The sequence below is a fragment of the Schistocerca gregaria genome, chromosome 1 (assembly GCF_023897955.1).
Source record: "Schistocerca gregaria isolate iqSchGreg1 chromosome 1, iqSchGreg1.2, whole genome shotgun sequence".
Classification (NCBI taxonomy): Eukaryota; Metazoa; Arthropoda; class Insecta; order Orthoptera; family Acrididae; genus Schistocerca; species Schistocerca gregaria.
The window spans coordinates 848,019,479-848,043,225 of NC_064920.1; the positions used below are offsets into that span (position 1 = coordinate 848,019,479).

Consider the following 23,747-nt stretch of genomic DNA (forward strand, 5'->3'; position numbering starts at 1 on the left):
GAACACATGAAGGGAAAAGATGAACACCAAGACAGACAAATGCAGAGAAAGGGTGACAGACAGTTAAAATGGAGGGAGTGTGGAGGTCTCCGACAGTAGGCCAAACGCCCACTCTTAGATGGTACGATAAAAATCCCCCTCAAAAATGAAAATTAAAACTAAATCTGTGGTTGAGGCATTGTCGCCCAACACTGAAGGTAGTGTGCTGGGAAAGTTAAAAGTCCGCCACAGAGCGGGTAAAAGTGGGCAGTCCAGCAAGAGGTGGACGACTGTCATTTGTGAGCCACAGCGACACCGAGGTGGGTCCACACAACAGAGGAGGGAAACATATGTTAGCCATGTATGACCAATGCAGAGCCGGCGGGGAATCACAGAGACCCTGCGAGAGGCCTGCATGGGCGACTTCCACCCAGTCTCCTTAATGCCACGCAGTGTGTTGTGCGTACTGAGATTATGCCATTCCATCTCCTTAAGTTGAAAAATGTTGTGGCGTTATAATGATCGCAGGTCAGTTATAGTGATGCCGGTGTCCAGAAGCGGTTTCCATGTAGCCTGTTTGGCCAACCTGTCGGCAAGTTCATTTCCTGGGATTTCAATGTGGCCTGGGGTCCACACAAACATCACGGAACAACTGGACAATTCCAGGGCAGAGATAAACTCCTGGATGGTCGCTACCAAAGGATGGCGGGGGGTAGCACTGGTCGATAGCTTGTAGGCTGCTCAAGGAGTCAGTGCAGAGAAGAAATGACTCGCCAGAGCATGAGCAGATGCACTCAATAGTGCGACAAATGGCTGCCAGCTCTGCAGTGAAAATACTGCAACAATCTGGAAAGGAGTGCTGTTCAACATGTCCTTGATGACCATACACAAAGCCAATGTGACCATCAGCCACTGAGCCATTGGTGTAAACAACTTCATGGCACCATTACATGTCAAGAATCGAGAGGAAGTGACACAGGAGGGCCGCGGGGTTAACTGAGTCCTTAGGGCCACATGAAAGGTCCAGGCAAATCTTCGGCCTAGGTGTACACCATGAAGGTGTATATGTGAATTGACCTTGAGTATAGGTGGTAAAGGCAAGGACTCCAGACAGAAGAGATCTGATGCAAAATGAAATTGTGAGCTCTGACCTGGGCCACCGATGCGAAAGATGAACTGCCGTGGGTGGGAAAAGGAGATGGTAATTCGGATGCTCAGGGGAAATAGGAATACTGGCGCGCAGTTGTGCACGTCTAACCTTCAATGGATGAACTCCAGCCTCCACCAGGACGCTGGTCACCGGACCCGTCCTAAAGGCCACAGTGGTGCACTGGGTCGAGTAAATGCAACACTGAGGGTGCCGCTGGACCACAGTCAAGGCGGGATTTAAGAAGGGCTCTGCAGAGCTGCCGCAGCATAAAGCGATATGCACCCCAGTTGGTGTTGCTCAGGCAATGGAGGGCGTTTAGGTGCTGACGGCACTTCCGCTTCAGCTGGCAAGATGAGGAATCCACGTCAATCAGGCATCGAAAACCAGTCCTAAGAATCGATATGTCTCCACTACAGGAGACAAGGAGAATTAATGTAAAGTTCTGATTCCAGATGAACGGTACAACACCAACAGAAATGCATGACACATGACTTTGTGGCTGAAAGCTGGAAGCCATGGGCTAGAGTCCGTGACTGCACCTTCCGGATGGCTCCCTGTGGGCACGGCTCAGCAACACCAGTACTGGAAGAGCAGTACAAAATGCAGAAATTGTCTGCAAATAGAGAAGGTGAGACGGACGGCCTGACAGCTACTGCTAGACTGTTAATGGCCACTAAAAATACACACACACACACACACACACACACACACACACAATACAGAGTCCTGCAGGAACCTATTCTCCTTGATATTGGGGTGGGGGGGGGGATTGGGGGGGGGGGGACACTATGGGAGGCACCAACTTGGACATGGAAAGTATGAAGCAATAGGAAATTTTGAATAAAAATCGGGAGCGAGCCCTGGATACCCCACTCATATAATGTCACAAGGATATGATGTTGCCAGGCCGTGTCGTAAGCCTTTTATAAATCAAAAAGGGTGGCAATCAGGTGCTGGTGTCTGGAAAATGCTGTTCGGATGACAGCCTTGAGGGAAACTAGATTATCAGTGGTAGAGTGACACTGGTGGAAACCACCCTGGCCTGGACCAAGTAGGCCACATGACTCCAGGGCCCAGCACATCTGCCGACTTAGCGTATGTTCTAACAGCTTACAAAGAACGTTGGTGAGGCTGATGGGTTGATAGCTATCCACATCAAGTGGGTATTGGCGAGATTTGTGCATTGGAGTGATGGTACACTCCCGCCAATGCGATGCAAAGACGTCATCACACCAGATCCGGTTGAAGATGACGAAGAGATGCCACTTGTAGACGGATGACAGATGTTTGAACGACAGTGGATCCAATCTAGCCCAGGAGCATTGGGCAAGAGAGCTGAGGAGCTCCCACCCATTATAGGGCTCACTGTGACATACAGCGAACAAGTGATCTTTCCTTTCCACCTGCCGTTTGAGGGTGCAAAAGGCTGGGGGATAATTCTCCGACGCGGAGGCTCGAGCACAGTGCTCAGCAATTGCGTTTGTGTCAGTAGATAACACACCACTGATATTAATGCCAGTGATACCTGTCATGGTCTGGTACCCAAAAACACGTCTGATCTTTGTCCAGACCTGGGAAGGTGACGTATGGCACACAATGGTCGAGACGATCCTCTCCAACATTCCTGTTTCCATCTTTTTAAAAGCTGGCGAATGCAGATACGGACTGTTTAAAAGCTATTAGGTGCTTGAAGGAAGAGTGCCGCTTATGTCGCTGTGGAGCTCTCCAACACTCTTTAATGGCCCCAGTGATTTCCGGCAACCACCAAGGTATCAACTTTCACCAGTGGGGTCGTAAAGAACAAAGGGTAATGTTTTTGCTGTAGAAATGATCGTTCTAGTGACTCGCTCAACCACCACATCGAAGATATCATGTGGGGGAGATTCAATGGTGACAACAGAGGTGTAAGCTTCCCAGTCTTCGTTTAAAGCCCATCTAGGTAGATACCTGGGGGAATGGAACTAGGGGAGTGACAGGAAGATGGGAAAGTGGTCACTATCACCCAAGTCATCGTGGTCTCTCCACTGGACAGAGGGCAGAAGTCCTGGGCTACAGAGGGATAAATCAGTGGCTGCGTAAGTGCCATGAGCCACACTGAAATGTGTGGGGGGCCCCAGTATTTATGAGGCAGCGGTCGAGTTGATTGAGACAGTAAAGTTTCGACATCTCTACTTTGGCCAGTAAGCATGGTGTCACACCACAAGGGGTTATGGGCGTTATCCCAAAAGTAGGAAAGGTTTAGAGAGTTGATGAATCAGTGCAGCCAATGCATTCAAGGGTACTACACCATCTGGAGGAAGATATACGTTGGAGACATTTATTTCCAGTGTCGTCCTTATCCTGACAGCCACAGATTCAAGAGCAGTTCGAAGGGGCACAGGTTCACTACATACAGAGTTCAGCACATAGACACAAACTCCACCTGGCACTTTATTATAGCCGCTACAGTTCTTGTAATACCCCCAATAGCCACAGAGGGCAGGGGTCCACATTGCCGGGAACCAGCTTTCCTGGAGAGCAATGCAGAAAGCAGGTGTAAAGCTTAACAGTTGCTGTAGCTCAGCCAGGTGGTGGAAGAAACCACAGCAATTCCACTGGAGGATGATGATATTGTGAGGTTGGGAAGGCATGAAGCATGCAAGGATGCATGTTATGTCTCAGGATCACCTGCTTCCATCGATTGATTATTTGTATCCATTCCTATTGTGGATGAGGCACGAGTGAGATCCAGGTCCTCAGGGCACGCTAAGATCTCCACCTCATTCTCAGATGCAGAACTGGCAGGAAATGATGGTGTTCCGGTCACCGGCGGTGTTTTTTTTTTTTTTTTTTGCGAACTACTACTTGTTTGCTTGCTCTCTCACTTCTGTTTAGGGGTGTGCTGGGAGGACTTCTCCCTAGTAGCTTCAGACTTGGAAGAAGACAGTCAAGCTCTTCATCCCGCATCTTTTGGCTCTTCAGCCACTGGCGAGTGTCCACTGTGGCATTAGTAGAGACCTTGGGAGAGAGGGTCCCAAGGGACCCCTTCTGCACGAGAGGAGCTGGAGGAGGCTGTTGCTTCTCTGGATGGCAGAGGGGGCCAAAGTCCCCTGCATTTGGGTGGGTGGGGGGCGCCTTGCTCCCAAAGTAAGTAACTTGGGAGCAACAAGGGGCCTGATGTATTCTGGTGGCCTGGAGGGCACACTGTTCGTGGCACCGAGAGTGCTACGACTGGTAATTGTGATGGCGATGTTAATGTAGCTGCAGCATATGTGGACGTCAATCAAATGGGGTGTAATCGTCCAAATTTACGTTTAGCCTCTTGGTAAGTAAACCAGTCCAGGATCTTGTACTCCATGATCTTCCGCTCCTTTTGGAGTACTGTGCAGTCTGGACAGAAGACAATGGAAGAGGATGACATACCTTGGAAAGTGTCCTCACCCAAATAGTTGAATTGCAGGTGGAGATGCAAAGCCATGACGAGAAGAGGTTCAGGAGATCAAATCTAATAGCACTATGGATAACTCATGCACCACGTAAGGTGTCCTTCCCCATATAGCCTGCACTTCTGTAGAATGTAGAAAGTGGCAGGTCAAACCAGAAAATGGGACCTGAACTTATAGGGCCGAAAAGTGAGACTTTTCATGGACGTCCCTTACGACAAGCAGGAATACATCAGGCCTATTCTAATCCCCGGGCCTGCAGGGGGAGGCAAATTTGTTGATATTTGCCAATAAAATGACTTAAATCACTGTATCTATCAACCACACAAAGGCAGAGAATAACACTTGCTCTTCATGTTTTTGACCACACAACAGTTATTGTTCTGAGGGAATTAGGTTCTAAACACAATACTGAATACTCAAATGATACTACAACTTTCAATGAGAGAGTTTGCAAGTAGTGGGATGCAGTTAACATTAAAACTCTATTAAAAGGTCAAAGATTATTTAATAAGTTTCAAGAGCCAATAACCATGAATTCTCAACACATGCTACAGTTCCTACATCAGTTTGCAAATTGGTTAATGAAGGAAAACTGTCAGAGTGTAATTGCCCTTGGTAAACAAACTGGTTTAACTCTTCATATACCACCCTTGCCTTGACGGTTCTGGTTGGTACTGTCTCACTGAGAGAAATAAATGATACTTTCTAACAGGCAAGATTCAAACTGATGACATGAAAAGCACATTTGGTAATTATCATCAGATGGGAGGTGGTAATTACCATTTCTCTATTACATAGATTTTTGAGACACAATAAACCAATGGTACAAAGCTATGTGGCATTCACATGGAAGTCCCAAAAATGACCTTTCAAAAGTTACATACAACGAAAGTTAAATTTATGTGTTAGATGAGGATGTGTGGGCCGCACTTCATTACCTAAGTGGCTACTGGACACATCGAAGACTTTTAAGAAAAGTAAAAGCAATTATTGAAAAATGTATCTGGCAGATGACGAGGAAGTGAAAGATGACTGAATTCATTTAACACCCATTAACAGTAGAGATGGGCTGTGTTAACTTAGGATGTTATAGCCTGCGCAGATTATTTTCTTTTTTTCCTTTCTTTTTTACTGCACAAAAATTGCTTACTGTAAAAGAAGAGTTGCTTTTTCAGAAAAGGTGCCAAAGAAGTGTATTGTTTTATGTGTGTCATAGCAACTTGCTTTGTATGATATATTTGTTGGGTAGCGTACTGCAAATCACACTAAAAGTGATGACACTGATGGTATGCTTGGTCCTGCAGTCAATATTCTTTTGAATAATTATATCAAGAGGATTAATTGCATTATAAATATCAATAACATTACAATACTCAAGATTAAGAGAAATGGACTTAAGTTTTTTTCTGCATTTTTAAGCACAAAGAAAAAATTACTAACTATGTAAATATAAATTCATACTGAATCTCCAAACCTTTTCTTAATTCCTCTACACAGAGATTTGTACCGAAATTGCACAGTTTCTCTTAATTTCTAAAAAGTTTTAAGACAATTTTATGAAGGGGAAAAAAAGACAGTATACTATAAAAACAAGAGAACAAAAATACCCTATTTAAAGTATCACAATTTCCTTTATATTTTAGGCAAGAATGTGATATATGTGGAGCTCAATATAGGCTAGCAGCTAAAAATGTGTTCTGTAATAGTACAACCTGTACTGTTAACACATGCACGGAGTGTAGAGGCCCTATTCCTTGGTGGCATTGTTCAAATGGCTGTCAACTGTAGTAATACAGAGACGAAGAAGCTTACACAGCATGAATTGGCAGGGAGAGATGCATCAAACGGATATTTGGAATGATGACCACAACAGATATATACCGGTAATGGAAAGGAATCAACAGATTTTAATAGCACCTGTTTCACTTAATTTTTGAGATTTAAGTTTCCATTTCCAGTTTTTAGCCCACTGTGTACTACTACTGACACAGATGTTATGCACAATGACAAAATATGGGAAAATGTAAGTCTGGTGGCTGGACACGAATTTGAAATTTCTTCTTCCTGAATATGAGCCCAGTTTCTTACAAGTGAATTATCTTTCCCAGTTTAAATAAGAATTAGGGAAGCAATGATAGCTGTCTTGTTGGAGGGAACACCCGGGTATTCAGCTGAAGTGATTATGGTACTGATGGAAATCTTAGAACTGCTTAGCAAATGGGGATCTGAACTCCAATCCTCCAAAGCACTAGTCAAATGTTTTGGATACTGTGTCATGTTGTTTGGTTTTATGCTACACATGCAGTTAATTTAATACTTGAGTTGGTTAAAGTTCATTTCTGTTTCAGTACTAGTCTTTTTATTTAATGCTTTGGTGAACAAGAATGAGTTTTGTAATGCATACACTAAATTTTTGTCAGCCAAAGGGTCAATCCAAAAAAAGTGGTCCCATAAAAATTAAGTTGGTCACTAGACCATTTTTAAATATTTTAATTTTTGTGTGTGTGATTACGCTATAACTGAGAAGATCAAAACAGGTTTTTAAAAAAATTGCCTTTCACCTTTACTGAATTACTGCCATTTTCGTTTGTAAGCATGTGACGGTGTTTCAGTTTACAGATGTTAGCAAAGATATGAAAATCTCTCCACTGGGTTAAGTTACAACATTGCAATTGACATTTTTAGGAAAGTGTTCTCTACAACCTTGTCTATTATACAAAATACCATAAATTAAAAAATAACCCGTTAAAATGACCTCCAAAATGTTGTATCCAAATTTTCAATAACAAACAAGGAGTGATTTATGAGAGTATATTTTTTTTCCTATTGCTAGCTTTCATAAACTTCTAGCCTCATACAGAGCAAGAACACTTACAAATGTTTCCTTAACCTTTTATGAATTTTTGAAATTTGAAAAATTTTAATTTTTTGTAAAGTTTGGGGTTAGTTAGGTTTATTGTCAACAAACAAGTACATTATTGCATGGTGTGGCATTGTAGAAGTACATTATTGTTGGGAGTGGCATTGTTGTAGTCAGTCTGTTCTGAAACCTCTATTAGAGTGGATGTACATCCTTCATTGAGAGTGTAGAATTTTGATACGCTTTGTTCTGTGTGTAATTTGTAATTAATTTTGAGAGATTAACTGGAATGCAATAACATGGATGAACACTGCTCTGTTGGACAGATAGCAAGTGAAGTGTGTCACAAAACAGTTTACGGTTCAGTTACTAAAAACTTGAAAAATGTCAATGACAGTCTTCCAATTCATGAAAACGGTTCTAAATCCCTTGAACAAGAACAAATTAAGCTGTGGAATATTCTTAGATTTATCTAAAGCATTTGAAACAATTTGCCAAACCAACTGACAGTTGCAGAAATGGTGATGTTCGCTGATGACACTAGCATTTTTATAAATGGGTACACTGAGGATGATCTACAGCAGAGTGTCTCTAGGGCAATAAATGAGACAGGAAAATGGTTGAGTGATAATGCTTTGATCATAAATAAGGATAAAACAGTATTCATGAATTTCAGTAATATTAAAAGTAAAGCTAGAAAAAGAGTAAAAGCTGAGTTAGGGAACTATGTTATTGCATCAGCTCCATACACAAAATTCCTCAATATATGGGTGGATGAGCACTTGAGATGGGAAAAGCATCTAGAAGTTTTGAGTAAAAAAATTAAGTACATGCTGCGGGTCGACAGAAGCATTCGATCCCATGCGTCGGCTTTGACACGTCATGACGGTGCGGAGTTTGGTTTGTGTGTGTGTTTTCAGGGTTTTCGTTTGTGTGGTGTAATGGGCTCAGTTTGCTTTTGCTCATTATATAGAATTGTTCGAGTGTCGGCTGTGTTTCTACTGGAACTCGTTTCAGTGAGTTAATGATTTTGTGTGAAGGTTAATTTAGTGTTGTTCGCTGTACATCACGTGGTAATTTTAGTAAAATTAGTCGGTTGTTGTTCAGGAATGGATATGATGCATAAAATTAACAGTGCGCAGGTCAAGGAAAGTGTTTGATCCCAATGTGTGGCTGTGTATGTTGATATTGGTATCAAGAGATGTTTTTGAGCTATACAGGCCAAGGGAAGTGTTTGATCCTAATTTATGGGATCGGGAGCTGCAGTTGAGCTATATAGGTCAAGGGAAGTGTCCGATTCCAGATGATATTGTATTTAGTGGTATTTGTGGAGTTTTGTGATGTCTGTTTTTTCGTCGTTTTGTGTGGTTTTCTATCGGGGGTGGGTGTTTAAATTTGTTTATATTTAGTTTGCCCCCACCCAAAAACACCCCATTTCCTGTGCTTGTCCCGTTAGTGTCATTGGACTATTTGTTGGAAGTGTATGTGTTTGTTTTTCGATGTATTTCCATCCTCAATGTGTACATACCGACTTTATATGCGCCATATTGGAATCGTGGTTTATGGTCGTTTCGCCATATTTGTGACGTCATGGGTCAAAGCAGATGGGCGGAATCGGCTGCTATGAGCTAAGAATGCTTCGAGAATGCTGCAACACTGAATCACTGTTGTGTGCCTGTTATGCTTACATGAACAGTTTGGTTAGGTATGGTGTGATCTTCTGAGGAAATACACGTACAGCAAAACAAGCTCTCAAACTTCAAAAAAGGGCTATTAGAATAATGAAAAGGGTTCACTGCAGAGTGTCATGCAGGGAAATATTTAAATAATTTAAAATAATGACTCTCCCTAGCTTATACATCTATGAATGAGTATGCTTTCTAAAAACTCACCAGGAATTTTCAACATTAAATAATCAGGTTCATAACCATGAAACAAGGAACACGGATGATTTTGACAGAGACACCCACAAAGGAGAACTCTACCATAAATGCCCAAAATACTTTTTAGTGCATTGCCTTCTACAATAATTAAAGAATTGCATAAATTCAAGGTAGATCTTAAACAATTTTTACTAAAACATAGTTTTTATAGCATTGAAGAATATCTGAATATGAAAAAGTAATATTATTTATATACACTGATATAAAATATTTGTATTTATTATCCAAGCTTTTGAAACAAATTAAAGATAAGAAACTATATTGTAATTGACTACATCCATACAATGTATATTGTTAACAGATGAATAAAGAGATTGATTGATTGATTAATTTGATGTAGTTATAAAAACTTTGTTTAAATTTCGAGTAAGTTCTTCTGTACCATCATTGTGTGAATATCATGAGAAGAAATATATTCTGAAGTACAACCACATTTTTGGAAGAAAGTGCTGTGATCCACTGAAAGTTCATAAAAAGTCTAAAATTCATATCTTTGTTCACAGTAAGATATCAAAGTTGAAATTTTTACAGTACGTTGCTATCATACAGATGTACAAACTGTGGAAAAATAATATTTTTTTATTCAGTCCCACATGAGATAACTAACCCCAACCTTAGCAAAAAATGAAAATTTTTCAAATTTCAAAAATTCATAAAACATTAAGGAAACATTTGTAAGTGTTCTTGCTCTGTATGAGGCTAGTAGTGTATGACATATAGGAAAAAATAGACTCTCATAAATCACTCCTTGTTTGTTATTAAAAAGTGGATTTTTGAAAACTTGGATATCAAACTATGGAGGTAAATAAAATAGAAAGAAACTTCCACATGGGAAAAATATATTAAAAACAAAGATTCCAATACTTACCAAGCGGGAAAGCGCCGGCAGACAGGCACATGAACAAAACACACAAACAGAATTACTAGCTTTCGCAACCGATGGTTGCTTCTTCAGGAAGGAGAGGGAAAGACGAAAGGATGTGGGTTTTAAGTGAGAGGGTAAGGAGTCATTCCAATCCCGGGAGCGGAAACACTTCCCTTGGGAGGGGGGGGGGGGGGGGGGGAAACCCCTAAGGGAAGTATTTCCGCTCCCGGGATTGGAATGACTCCTTACCCTCTCCCTTAAAACCCACATCCTTTCGTCTTTCCCTCTCCCTGAAGAAGCAACCATTGGTTGCGAAAGCTAGTAATTCTGTGTGTGTGTTTGTGTGTTTTGTTCATGTGCCTGTCTGCCGGCGCTTTCCCGCTTGGTAAGTATTGGAATCTTTGTTTTTAAACTATGGAGGTAATTTTGACAGATTGTTTTTGAATATATGGTATTTTGTGTAATAGACAATGTTGTAGCAGACACTTTTCTAAAACAATCATGGCAATTGCAATGTTGTAACTTAACCCAGTGCAGAGATATTCAAATTTTCGCTAGGCCCTAATGTCTCCAGACTGAAAAATCATCACGGGCCTACAAATAAAAATGGCCGCTTCGAGTAAATGTGCAACATAAATTACTAAAAAAAATGTTTTTAACTTCTCAAATACAGGTCAATCACACATAAAAAATTAAAATATTTTAAAATGATCAAGTAACCATCACTGGACCACTTCATATGGATTGACCCCCAAATGAATATACACTGTTATATTCTGTTTAACTGTTGACAGTGAACAAGTAAGTGAACAAAGATTCTTGTATGTTGTTCCCTACTATTCAAGTACCAGCTGCAAACAGCGTAAGCTCATCTGCATTGTCTGAGATCTGAAAATTACATTTATGAGGAACAGGAAAGTCGATACTGTAATTATGCAACCACTCTTACTTGGATTCCTGCATTGAAGAAGCAGTTGCTGACTAGTGCTAAAGAAATATCCCAGAATGTTGTGATGTACAAATCAGAACCTGCGACTAAAGTCTCTGTCTTGTGGGACCTGGGGGGGGGGGGGAGATTATGAACAGAAAGCACCAAGAATTGTCAATATTCAAAAAAGGAGTTTACCAAACCAACACTTCTGCAAATATGAAAGAAGGCAGAACAATTCAACCAATTCACCGAATCATTTTATCTCAGTCTCTACTCTCCAGCCACTTCCATCCAGTAAAAGTGTTTAGGAGAGTACTAACTTTCAGTTAAAAACATCGAAAGTGTCTTCCTCCGACGAATTCTAAAAAAAGGTTGGAAGCAAAATCATCCAAGTAAATCTTTATCAAAATGTAGATCAGCATCCAGGCTACCTCTTGTTCAACCTACAGCAGCAATGATTCTAACCAAGAAAACCCTATTGACTCTCCTCAGGACAGAGCTCAGCCAACATTATTCAGAAGACTATAGAATGTGACATAGAAAGTACAGACAATCAGATAAATCACCCACAACCTCAAACATTTTATACCACATTGTACAGGAAACCACGTTACTTAAAATATTCTAGTGCAGATTTAAAAAATTGAAACAAGATTGTGTTAACACGATTGATTTAAACCTGTATTAATTTTTGTAACTTCTGTTCTACCTTTTATCCCTATGATAACACGATTTAATAGATCCCTCGTTAAGTCATGTTACGTTTGCCAGAGTTCTGTTAAAACGGTCAATGCCAACGATTCATATCTAACTCTCATCTGCATTCCGAGTTTTCTAAACAATGAGGTTTCTGAATTGTCAGTAAAACACTGACGTCCTTTGAATCGGATGCAAGTCTCCCTAGAATCGTTGGGATCCAGTGACACTATGCAGAAATTTGACTCTTTTACATATTCTGTAAGCCCAAACTACAAAATCAAAAACAGTTTACAAGAACAAACTATCAATTGGTCACTCATCCAATGAGTGAGTCGCCCACGACTTAAGGCGATGATTCAAAAATAAATTTCGTACAGGGTGTGCAGTTTCGCAAAAATCTATGTGTATATACCATTACTCCGCAATCTAATTCTATTATACCTTGTTTCTATAACTAATTTACTTTATTTGAAGGTTGCGTATTCCGTCGAGTATGTATGTGCGTATGTAACAAATACAAGGGAACGTTTCCTTCCGTATTTAGATACTCTCCAGTCGAACATCTTACCATGGCAAGTTTTCTTTTGTCGTTTCCTCGCTGCCTGCTTTTCCTACCATAATAAACAATACTTCAGCACTTCCCAAATGTGGCGGCAAAACTCTCAGAGTAAACTCATATACGTAATTGGCGGCAAAGCTAACGAAAACCAAAACAATGAATTCTGAACAGTTGCCTGTCGCTACTGAGCATTTTTTTTTTTTCTTTCTTTAACCCATCTTCGTAGTCCTCGATGTAGTCCATTCTGAGGGATCCTTCTATTGTTCATTATTAGTCGTAATAGCATTTTTCGCAAGTGCCAATGACAGAATGCCCTCTCACATCAGTATTTGACCCAACAGAACATGTTTAGATCACATCGGAGAATGGAGATATCAAAGATTCTAGCTCAAAGAAGCATTTGTTTATTTATTGTTTACATGGGACCCTAGCTGTTCTAGTTGTATGTTTGTGAACTTCGCAGAAAAGTATATGTCAACAGCATTGAACGTGAAGTAATAGGTCAATAGTGCTTACAATGCACCATTCAATGAAACTTCCTGTCTCACCTATCGTGGACAAAATGTTTTCACGATATTCGAATTTTTGTGTTTCTAATGTTAAAAGCGCTGCGTTAAGTCGGGCATACAGCGTTTGTACAAACAGATCTTATTCAGGCCTTGAGTTGGACTATTTACACAACGAGAAAAAATGTGGGCTCTTCTTGGTTAGTATGGGAAAAAACAAATGTTGTCAGCGAAGGTCCCTCTCCTCACAATTTTCACCGGAAATCGCGCCTCATCCGCCCATGGTTTTAAAATTTCTGTCCGAAAGCAGCCCAGTGCTTTTTGCTCAAGAAAACCTAGTCTTTCTTCACGATCTGACATGTCTACCGTGGTGGGCTACGATCATTTCTTCAACTATCATACTCCGCACAGCAGTAACATTACCACTTGCTGTGTATCAGGTAATGCTGATTCTGTTGTTCATTATAAAGTGCTTTATAATACATAAGTCATCTAAAAAGTATGTACTGCTAACTGTGTCAACCGTTGAAAGTAAAAGTAAAGTCTTCGCTATAGATGAGGACAGCTCATTAAAGACCATGTAGGGTGATGAGAAGGAGATACCAATATTGAATTTGTGACATACATGCTAAAATAATTAGGGGCTAATGTAAATGTTGAATGAATAGGGAGGGAGGGGGTGGGTGGAGGATATAGCCTTGGAATCAGAAGGGGATGTGACAACTTTGTCATAATAATGCTCAATGTGATTTTGCCTGTTCATTTTGTTAAAGGCACTGTGGCTTTCCAGATCTAAAATAAAATATGGAATCAGTTATAAATGAATGAACAACTTCTCCAGATTGCCTTGTGTGTACACAATTAGCTTAGAAAACAGCTCAAAATTTTATGGTATTGTGTCTAGATTGCAAGACGAACAAGCCACCATGTGTCGCCTATGACTTCCTGGCAAATCCCACATTATCCTCAATTGTGGTATGTAGCTCATCCATTTTGGTATCAACCTGTTAATATCTACCCAAAATGTGGTTTCTCCTTTATCTCATTGTAGAATGAGTTTTATCTATTACTTTGTATTGTGTGCAGGTACATGCTGACAAAAAAGTAAGCAATAAGATTTTTCTCAGTAATACATAAGCACACAAAATTTCTAAAAGTTGTATTAAACACCTTCCATTACCTTCTCCTCCCCTGTCCCTCGTCTCCCAGCACTCCTTCCCGGCATTAGAGTAGTGTCCGATTCCACCTGTCTCCTATGACCCATGACATCACCAGTGTGGCAGAAATTGTAACTTTCAGCATATACAAAGTGACGTTATTTCACACACACACACACAAAAAAACCCACATAATAATGCCTCACTCCAAAAATAAAATAAAACTGATGGGACAGCTGTGGAAAACTGTGGTTTAGAGCAGGGACAAGCTAAATATACAATAAAAAAGCACCATACGATCCCGAAACAAACAATATCCAAAAATAAATTACAGCATTCTGCTACACTAAGAAAACCACAGGAATCCGACATTTCCCTTTATCTATATAGCTCAGCAGGTGTCGATATCAAAAGATCGACACCTACAACTCCAAAAAGTGGAATTGGACATTTCCATTGACCCATATAGCTCTATCGGAGTCCTCAATTCAAAAACACCAAAAAGTGGAACTGATATCCAAACACCTCAGAACCCCCCACATTCTCTACATCAATTAAAACACAATTGACCTACCAGAAATATACAACACACAAAACATCACAATTACCATAGAAAAAAAACCAAAACAAAAGTTACTTACAAACAGAAGCCTCCGGCTATATAAGTTGGCCACCACCCGCATACAACAAAACAAAACAAAAAAATTCCTAACGCACCATCCACAACCTGCCACACATATACCAACCCCAGTGCACCTGAATCACCCCCCCCCCCCACCCCAAAAAAAGAGCACAACATCAATTACACTTAAAAAAAAAATTATGCAACCAAACTGGCCCTCTCCAACATAATCTCAAAACAACCTTGCCATAAACACCCAACCCCCTTAACTCACCACCCTCGGCCAATACATTCTTCCCATGGCACTAAAAAATCGTGAAAAATACAATAATTCTCAGGGACACTCTTCCACCAGCAATACTCATCTAAATCAGATATCAGTTTGGAAGTGCCTCTCCTCCCTCCCTATAACTGATTTAATTGCCTCCGAAAACTCCTCTATTATTTTAGTATAAGCCTCAGTTTCATAATTCTTAAACTCAATACTTTTATTAACTACTAAATGATTATAGCCCCTCTTCCCCCAACTACTTTAAGACGAAAATGCATCAGAAACTATAGTGCTACCCTCCTCAATAGGTTCCTCAATAAAATGTGTCAATTATGTTTTACTACAATTCTGAAAAACTTGAAAAACAGTATTGGCATACCCACTCCCCTAAATAACAGTCCCCCCCCCCCCCCCCCCCCACATGTACAGACCAACACAGGAACTGCCCCTCCCATACTTCCTTTTATCAAAGTGTAATTCATTAATTTCAACAACTATTCTTAGCCCATCCAAATTGCCCCTATACTTGACATAGTCTGAACAAACCTCTCGACAAAATGAAAACCAGTCCAAAGCAGTTCTCTCACTTAAGCCAGTTTCATGCACATAAAAACTTATAGATGACTTATAACCAAAAAATAAATGAGCAAGTCAATCTGCCTCATTTCTCAAACCAGGTATCGCATCTAATTGACCGACAGATATTATCATGCCGACAATGCCACATAAACGTGCCCCTGGTCCAAGCTGCCAGAACTCTTGTCAGTCTCATGTTGTTGCCACAAATGTGACATCTAATATATTCTGCAATAAGTTCAAACATCTGCAGGAATTTTATGACAGACATTGCATCATCACCTATCTCTGAACATAGTGATATGCTCGCAAATTTTGCTGTCATAACCATACTTAACAACACAGCAATAAAACAAATTAAACTTCTTTCTGCACAACAGACACAAAACCAATAAGACCTAACAAAAACGCCAAACACACAAATAAAAAAACCCTTAATAACCCACTGAAAACACTTCTACAACCTTGCAGATTGTGTAAACTTAGAACCACGTTAGCATGGTCAAAACCAAAACTCAAACGAACCCAATATGGCATGTTAAACTTAGAATGTACACATACACCACCAGAGGGCACCATCAAACCCAACAACACAACATCTACAAACACAACCAACTCAAAAACTCTGCACTGTGGTGACGTCACGTGAAATCATATGGCTGGAATCAGACACTTCCATTGACCCCTCCCTCCCTTACCCCTTTTCTCGTCCTCTCTCCTCCAGCCTAACCAATTTTCTTCATCCTGTGCTCATTGCCCCCTCATGACAGCTCTTGTGCACCCAGTTTCTCCCATATTCATTCTTCCATCCCTTTCCCCCACTCAGAAGCCCCACGCTCACCGCTTCTCAGCCACATCATTTCTTCATTTTTCAACACTTTCCCCCACCCAACAACTGCTTCCCCCCTCTGTCCCCACCATTGCCATCACTTTGCTATTTTTCTCATGTATCTGCTCATAGTGCACTCTGTCACTTTGCTCACCTTTTTATCCTCCTCCATCCAAATGTAACTTTATATAATTGATGTCTTACTGATATCTCTATTTTTCAGCAAGAATTTATTTAAATAATTTGATTTCAGAATCATGTACTAGCCAGATATGAAAACATACTTCAAGAAATGCCTGCTATTGTAAAGGAATTGAAAGCAGAGACGGCGTACGCTGTGAAAAAATTCCAGTGGACAGAAAAGCAAGCAAGAGTAGTATATAACCGCTCAGTAAGTAGCCATGATTGAATTCTGATTGGGTGATGTTTGCTTTGTTTCATAGGTGGATGCAACATTTTTATAGAGTTTATCAGCCCAATCTGAAATTTTCTGCTGACTTTTAAGTCTGTTTGTCACCTCACTCAATCCTCAGGATGGGTAGGTGGTTCTTATATTAAAGTAGAACATCAATTAACTGGAACATTTTGGGACTGAGTGTGTTTGGCTAACTTATTTCTTGGATAACCAATTGCTTAAAAAAATTGTATCACTATCATGAGAGCAATATGAAACAGAGAGACAGGTATATGTATTAACCACAAAACTACATATATTTTATACATATGAAGCAGCCCTATAGTTTATAAAAGAAGTCCAAAATTGATTTTTGCTTCAGAACTGAGACTTGCTTTTTAGCTACTAAATCTCGCATACCTCTTAAACACAATAAGTAGCAAATATAACACTCTTCTTGTTTTGCAAACCACGTAATAGACATCTTAAGGCAGAGAGAAGCTTCCTCGCTTAATAGTCCTTTTACAATATGGCTGTCACCATGTTTTTCCTTGTTGTGACAAGGATCTTAGTCATCAATGACACTAGCAATGATTCCATCAGCCATCAGTGTTATTATAAGTAAATTGATATCAAAAGCATACTCTTTACTCTTTTTTGTTACTTTAACTCTGGTTGCGATGTGCTCATGTGTAATAAAGCATTCTGTCCCAGAGCTTTCACCATAATAATATTTGAAATGCCCAACAAAAAGGTATGGGCCCAGGGACCAGGTATAAAAACAATGTTTTTATAAATGTTAAGGAATAGAAGTCGTGCATGGAAATCCGAAGTCTTTTTCATAAGTGACACATGACCGATCACTTTTTTGTTTTTGTCAGTTGATTGTTTGCACATATATACTGCCATTTATTTTATATGTTCAGGCCTAAAAGTGAATAGTTCAGCCACATCTTGACTTCCAGTACTTGAAAAGGTGATCATCCAAGAAAATTATTTGATGTGGAAATTTGCTATGAAGGTGTATTTAGTTCACATTGAACTATGGGATGTTATAGAGAACTCTCCTTTGGATCCAACGAAACTTGATGATTCTTGGAAGAAAAGAGACAGAGAACCACATTCCTGGATTGTACACTTCATTGAAAAAAACAAATTATTCCCACACAAGGGATACAAAATATAGTAGCAGAAGCTTGGATGGCCTCGGAAAAGCGTTTAAACGCTCTGGACTTCAACATACAGTGAACTTGCTTAAAACGTTAATCACAATCAAATTAGACAAAGTCAATTTCTAAGATGTCTAATGTAATCGAATCACAATGAGCACATTTAAGTTAAATGAAATGAAGTTTCTGGTGAGTGAAGAATTGATAGAAACGTTGCTCCTTGCTGGATTACCTGATAATTATCAACCTTGATTATGGGTCATTAAAACAGTGCCACACATGTCACCGGAGATTCTATTAAAGTAAAACTACTACAAGATGTCAAACTTGAAGGTGTGGATGGAAATGAAGAATCGGCGTTATGTGTAAATAAACAAACTGTATAGTACATCATCAAATGCTTCAAGTGCAACTAACCCAATGTGCAACTAACCCAGTCATATTGCTAAATATTGTTCTAGCACAAGTGAAAAAGGAAGGTCATCAAAAATAACTATAAAGGAAATATAACCAGGAAATGGTCAGAAAAGAGAGAGCCTTTCTTGCAGCAGATTCTATACAGTCTCATGAAAGGGAGATGTGGTATTTAGATTCTTCTGCCTCGACTCAACTTTAATGATGGATGGAAGCTTCATAATACCAAGCCATGCAATAGCTCAGTAGGGAGCATGGGTGGTGGTGGTTTAGTAGCAAATACTTCTGGAAGTGTTTATCTGACATTCTATACTTGTGATAACACAATGGAGGTAGAAGTGTCTGGCATCATTCATATACCTAACTCAGCAACAGATTTGGTCTCAGTTAGTAAAATTGTAAGTAAAGGGCATAAAGTGATGTTTAACAAAAAATGATGGACTCATCTATGATGCAGAAGGTGAACTAATTGCCAAAGCATCACCTAAGAATAGGATCTGTTGCTTGAATTCAAGCGAACTGAAACAATGCTGCTACACAAAAGGTATTTTATTCTTATGCCATCTCAGGCTAGGACATGTGAATTGCAGAAGTATGCAGAAGTTGGCTGAGATTTCAATGCCGCTAAATGAGGATAATGTGGCAAAAATCCCTGGGAATTATTCATCATGGAAAAACAGTCACACCTTCCATTAAAAACAAGTAAAATTTATACTAAAAACATCTTGGATTTAGTACATTCTTATTTGCATGGGCCAATGTAGACAGCATCTACTGGTGGTGATAATTAATTCCTCACATTTATTGATTATTTTTCAAATATAAATTTGTCTGTTTTTTGAAGAAAAAGTCTATGGTCACATATATATTTAAAAACTTCAAAGTTATGGTGGAAAAGCAGATAGGCAGAAGTATGGAGAAATTGCAGACTTAAAGTGAAAGGTATATGCCAATGACGAACTAAAAAGATTTCTGAATTCTGTCATAATGAACTTTTTTTGCAGTTTCGACAGTGATACAATAGACTCAATCTCAATATGAGGAGCATGAAAATTGGAACATGGATTCTGGAGTTCAACACGAGGCTACATCTCAAATGTCAAGTGGAGAACCAAAACCCAAGAGATGCCTGACCATTTTACTTACTACTTAGAAGAAGGATTTCCAAATTAACACATTCATGTCAAAGAATGAAAATAGTGGAAAAAAGAAATCTCTACTCTAGGCTGTAATGACACGTTTGAAGAGGTACAGGTACCCAGGGAATGCCAACCTCTCAAGACTAAGTGGGTATTAAAGATAGAGCTTGGGACTAGCAGTACACCAGAAAATTTATGTCGCCCCAAGTAGTAAAAGATTGCTCTCAGGTGCAAGGTAATAATTATCAGAAAACCTTCACACTGATGGTCAGTCATGCATCTATTCGGTATCTCTTGCCTATGTAGAGTGATTGCATAAATATCATCATCCCTTATCTCTATGGAGACTTGAATGAAGAAACATATGCTATTCCGCCAGAAAATTTTGCAGCTCTTGGAAAAGTATGGAGGCTGAAGAAAGCTGTTTATGGATGTAAACCGGCTGATCAGAATTGGACCCAAAAAATTGATAAGGGTTAATAAAACTGAAGCTGACCACATCAGACACTGATCCATGTATGTATTTTCATAGAGATGGCACCTATATATGTTGATGATATGCAGTTATTCTCAAATGACGGAAGTCTTTTGGATCACATCAAAAATTCTTTGAAGAGATTTTTTGAGATAAATGATTTAAGACAAGTGAGCAAATGCCTAGATATGGAAATTGCACAAAATCATGAGAAAGGAAAGATTCAGATCTGGCATGAATCCTCTGCAAGAATATTTCAGGTGAAAGTTGGAATGAGTGAAGCCAAACCAGTGCCAACGTCACTTTAACTCGATTTGGACTTGGAGGCAGTTGAATCAGCTACCTATGTACCTTATCAGGAAGTAATAGGAAGTCTTCTATGCCTATCTCAAATCTCCATCCCTGACATATGTTTTGCTGTTAATCTCCTCATCAGATATAATCACTGTTTCAGAAAGGTCTGTTGTGTATAAGTAAAAAGAGTGTTTAGATATTTAAATAGAGCCATGGACAATAAGCCAGAATTTTCTAGAGATGCCAGTAGAGAAATTATGGCCTTCAGTGATGCAGATTGGGGAAATAAAATCAATGGCAGATACTCTAGAGCTTGTTCGTGCATAAAAATGGAAAACTCGTTAATTTTGTGGTCTACTAGAAAACAAAAAACTATTGCAATTTCTACTTGTCATACTGAATATATGGTGTGGCCATCAACTATTCAAGATCTACTCCAGTTAAGACAACTTATGTCAGAGATAGATACAGGTAGTGTCATAAATTCACTTAAAGTATATTATGATAATAAAGGAGCCAATCAGTTAACCAAGAATCTAGAGTCAAATTCTAGATCCAAGCATATAGGTATGAAGTATCACTTTATAAGGAGGCATGTTGAGCCAGGTGTAATTAATATTAAACATCTGACTTCTGAAGAAATTTTAGCACATACTGTTACAAAACCCTTAAGTAATTAAAGGGAAATTCATATGAAACTGTGGCCTTGTGAAATAAATGAAGTAGTAGCTGTATATTAGAACGTCATATTGTGTGTCAATGTCAATGTAAGGGGATGTGTTAGGAAATTTAAATCGATATTTGCAGCACCTTGTTGTTACTGTTACTCTGTGGTTGTTAATGGGTTCGTGTGTGTAGTCATAAGTGTACATGTAATGGTTTTCATGAAATAAAATGTTCTCTCACAAAGCTTTCACCATGATTACATTTAAAATGCTCAGCAATCAGTAAAAATAACCAGGTTGATTGGCATCACATTCCAACCAGCTTGAATGTTTTCTTGGTCACAATCTTCAAATCCGGAAGAGTCTTTAATCAGTCCAGCCAGATGTGGTACAAATTGGTTGTTTAGTGAGTCTGCGGTTACAGTCATCAGCTCATCTGATGGCAGGAGCTTATTCCAATCTATTCCTAGGGTAGTGTCCTTCACAGTAGTTCAAGTTTCTGCTGCCAAATACACAGCACCTTCAAATTAATTTGGGTGTACACTTCCTGAGTTCAACCCCCCTCCCCTGTGCCACATCCTGTCCTAGACAGAACCATACCCGGCAATGCCTTTCTATAATACCATTTGAAGCTTTCAGTGATCCCATGATTCATTGGGTGGAGGACTGAAGTTGCATTGGGAGGCAGAGAAGGAACTTTAATCTTGCCATTTTCTCTTTCCATTGAAAACTTTGAGGGGTGACTTGGGGCATTATTGATCAACAACAAAACATTTTCAGAAATGCATTCTGATGCATTTGGACTTCAGAGATAAATAGTGTCAAATCATTCTGTAAAAATGCTTGAATCCATCCACAAATTCTTTTGATTCTTGTAGATGACCAACAATACTTTTTGTCCTGTAAAGCACCACAGATTCTTAAGACTTCCATATGGTCAGCGAGGGTAACCTATGCATTCTGGTAACATTTCCACATACCTCAACAGTGATGCAAGATTTCCTCATCTTATAACCAGGTGCTGACATTTCTTTCGTGGAAACTTGGGCTTTACTTCGCATTTTCTTCCAGTGTAGGCCAGTTTTATCTGCGTTGTAGACATTGCTTTGTTATAGCCTTCATTTATCAATATTTATTAAAACGTTCAGCAGCTTTAGTATCAGCTAACTTTTTTCACCTTGAATGTCCACTTCCCTAATTCCATGCTTAAATTTGAAAATCACGTGCCAGCTTATAGCTGCTTTGAAACTGGTGTTGCCCCCCCAAGTTTCTTATTCATTTCAAGGGCTTTTTCACAGATCAAATGGCCACTTATTGGTTATCCTTGGCTATGTACCTGAGAGAACCAAATGTATACTGCAGAGTCTAAATCCCAGTTTCCTGCCATTTTCAACATTTTTCTGTGAAAGGTTCAATCTCCACTGTCAAGTTGACTCGCAAGTTTTGTAATGCTACTACTGTTCATTTTAATATCCGATATTATGTCATGCCGAACTCAGTATTCCACTGCTAAACTTGATTCACTTGTATTGTTCTTCAGTCAGTCTGAAGCACTGAGAACCAATGTGAATGTTACAACTGCGGCACGATGTCGCAAGTGAAGCTCACATGCTTCTGCCTAGAGACTATCAGAGGCTCAAGTTCGAGCACACGATTACTCGCTGTAGGCAGAAAGAGGAATAGAGCTACTGTACCAAAGAACTATCATCTGCTAGTGGAAGTGTGTGGAGTGCATATTTAAATTTGCTGACTGGAACTCTTTTTGCTTAACCAGTGTTTTGACCGATTGATATTTGAATTATTTTTGTTGTACTGTATTACTTTTATTATCAGTTTTCATGCCATAAATAAGATGTGTTGAGAGGGATGGCCGACTCCTATTTGAATAGTGTCATTTGTGTGTGTGTGTTTGTGTGTGTGTGTGTTGGCGGGGGAGGGGGGGGGGGGGGCAAATAGGAAACTGATTAATAATTGCTGCATGAATAAGTATAAAAAATAATTGGAAAGAATAATTGAAAGTAATTGGAAGGTACACATATCCTGGGTGAACTTTAACTGGTACTAATATCATCATACCTTCAATGTCAATACATTTAAGATCAATATTCCATTTCAAGTTACGTACTTCTTCTCATTAATTCCATTGTGCATAGTGATGCTTAAGACAATCTGCTACAGGATCGCCCCTCTGCTGCTCATGTAAATTCATCTTGTCTGCTTCGAACCTCATGATGCAGGATTCTCAGCATGGGTGAAAAGATGAACAGGCGGGTGTTATTGGTGTAAATATACAGTATATATGAATAAACTTACCTTCCTAATAATTTTATAACACTTTTAATATATGGTTGGAAGACACATTTTTAATCTACACTGGCACGGTGGAGCTAGTCATATGTGCGCCTGCTACCCACTTACAGAAACCAACAGGTAAAGATACAGAAATTAATCAACTGAAGAGGATATCTCTTCTCATTTTTTGTATAAAAACATTATCTGTGGCACAAAGCAATTTGTTAATTTACATTTACTTTTACATGTATAAAAGGAAAAGACAAAGAAAGGAAAAATAATGTGATCCACTACAATTGCCCCCTACTGTGCACTGGCATCTTACGGAGGTGCACAGTGTCTTAGCTTGTTTCTCTTTTTGAGGGTTGATAGCCCTGGCCGGAATGGACATAGTGTTTATTTTCGCCCATTGGAATTATCCTGTTCGGTTATCAATGTGTACGGGCATGTCAGCTTCTTTTAACACTTACATACTTAAGTTTTCTTTCAGAACAAGTGCTTGCTGTAACCGCATAGTCCCATTTTTGTCAGTC

At 39.5% G+C, this 23,747-nt stretch overlaps 2 protein-coding genes across 2 annotated transcripts in view; one reads left to right on the plus strand and one right to left on the minus strand.

Moving 5' to 3' along the window:
• LOC126272682 (replication factor C subunit 5) overlaps positions 1-12,566 on the minus strand; it is an 85,623-nt gene extending 73,057 nt beyond the window's left edge. The window contains exon 1 of the mRNA XM_049975703.1: positions 12,421-12,566. Within this exon, the coding sequence (XP_049831660.1) occupies positions 12,421-12,470 (50 nt within the window). The 5' untranslated portion in view covers positions 12,471-12,566. The remainder of the gene's footprint in view (positions 1-12,420) is intronic.
• Positions 12,567-12,638: 72 nt separating this feature from the next.
• LOC126272672 (cytochrome c oxidase assembly protein COX18, mitochondrial) overlaps positions 12,639-23,747 on the plus strand; it is an 84,411-nt gene continuing 73,302 nt past the window's right edge. The window contains exons 1-2 of the mRNA XM_049975693.1: positions 12,639-13,357; positions 16,626-16,763. Of these exons, the coding sequence (XP_049831650.1) occupies positions 12,929-13,357; positions 16,626-16,763 (567 nt within the window). The 5' untranslated portion in view covers positions 12,639-12,928. The remainder of the gene's footprint in view (positions 13,358-16,625; positions 16,764-23,747) is intronic.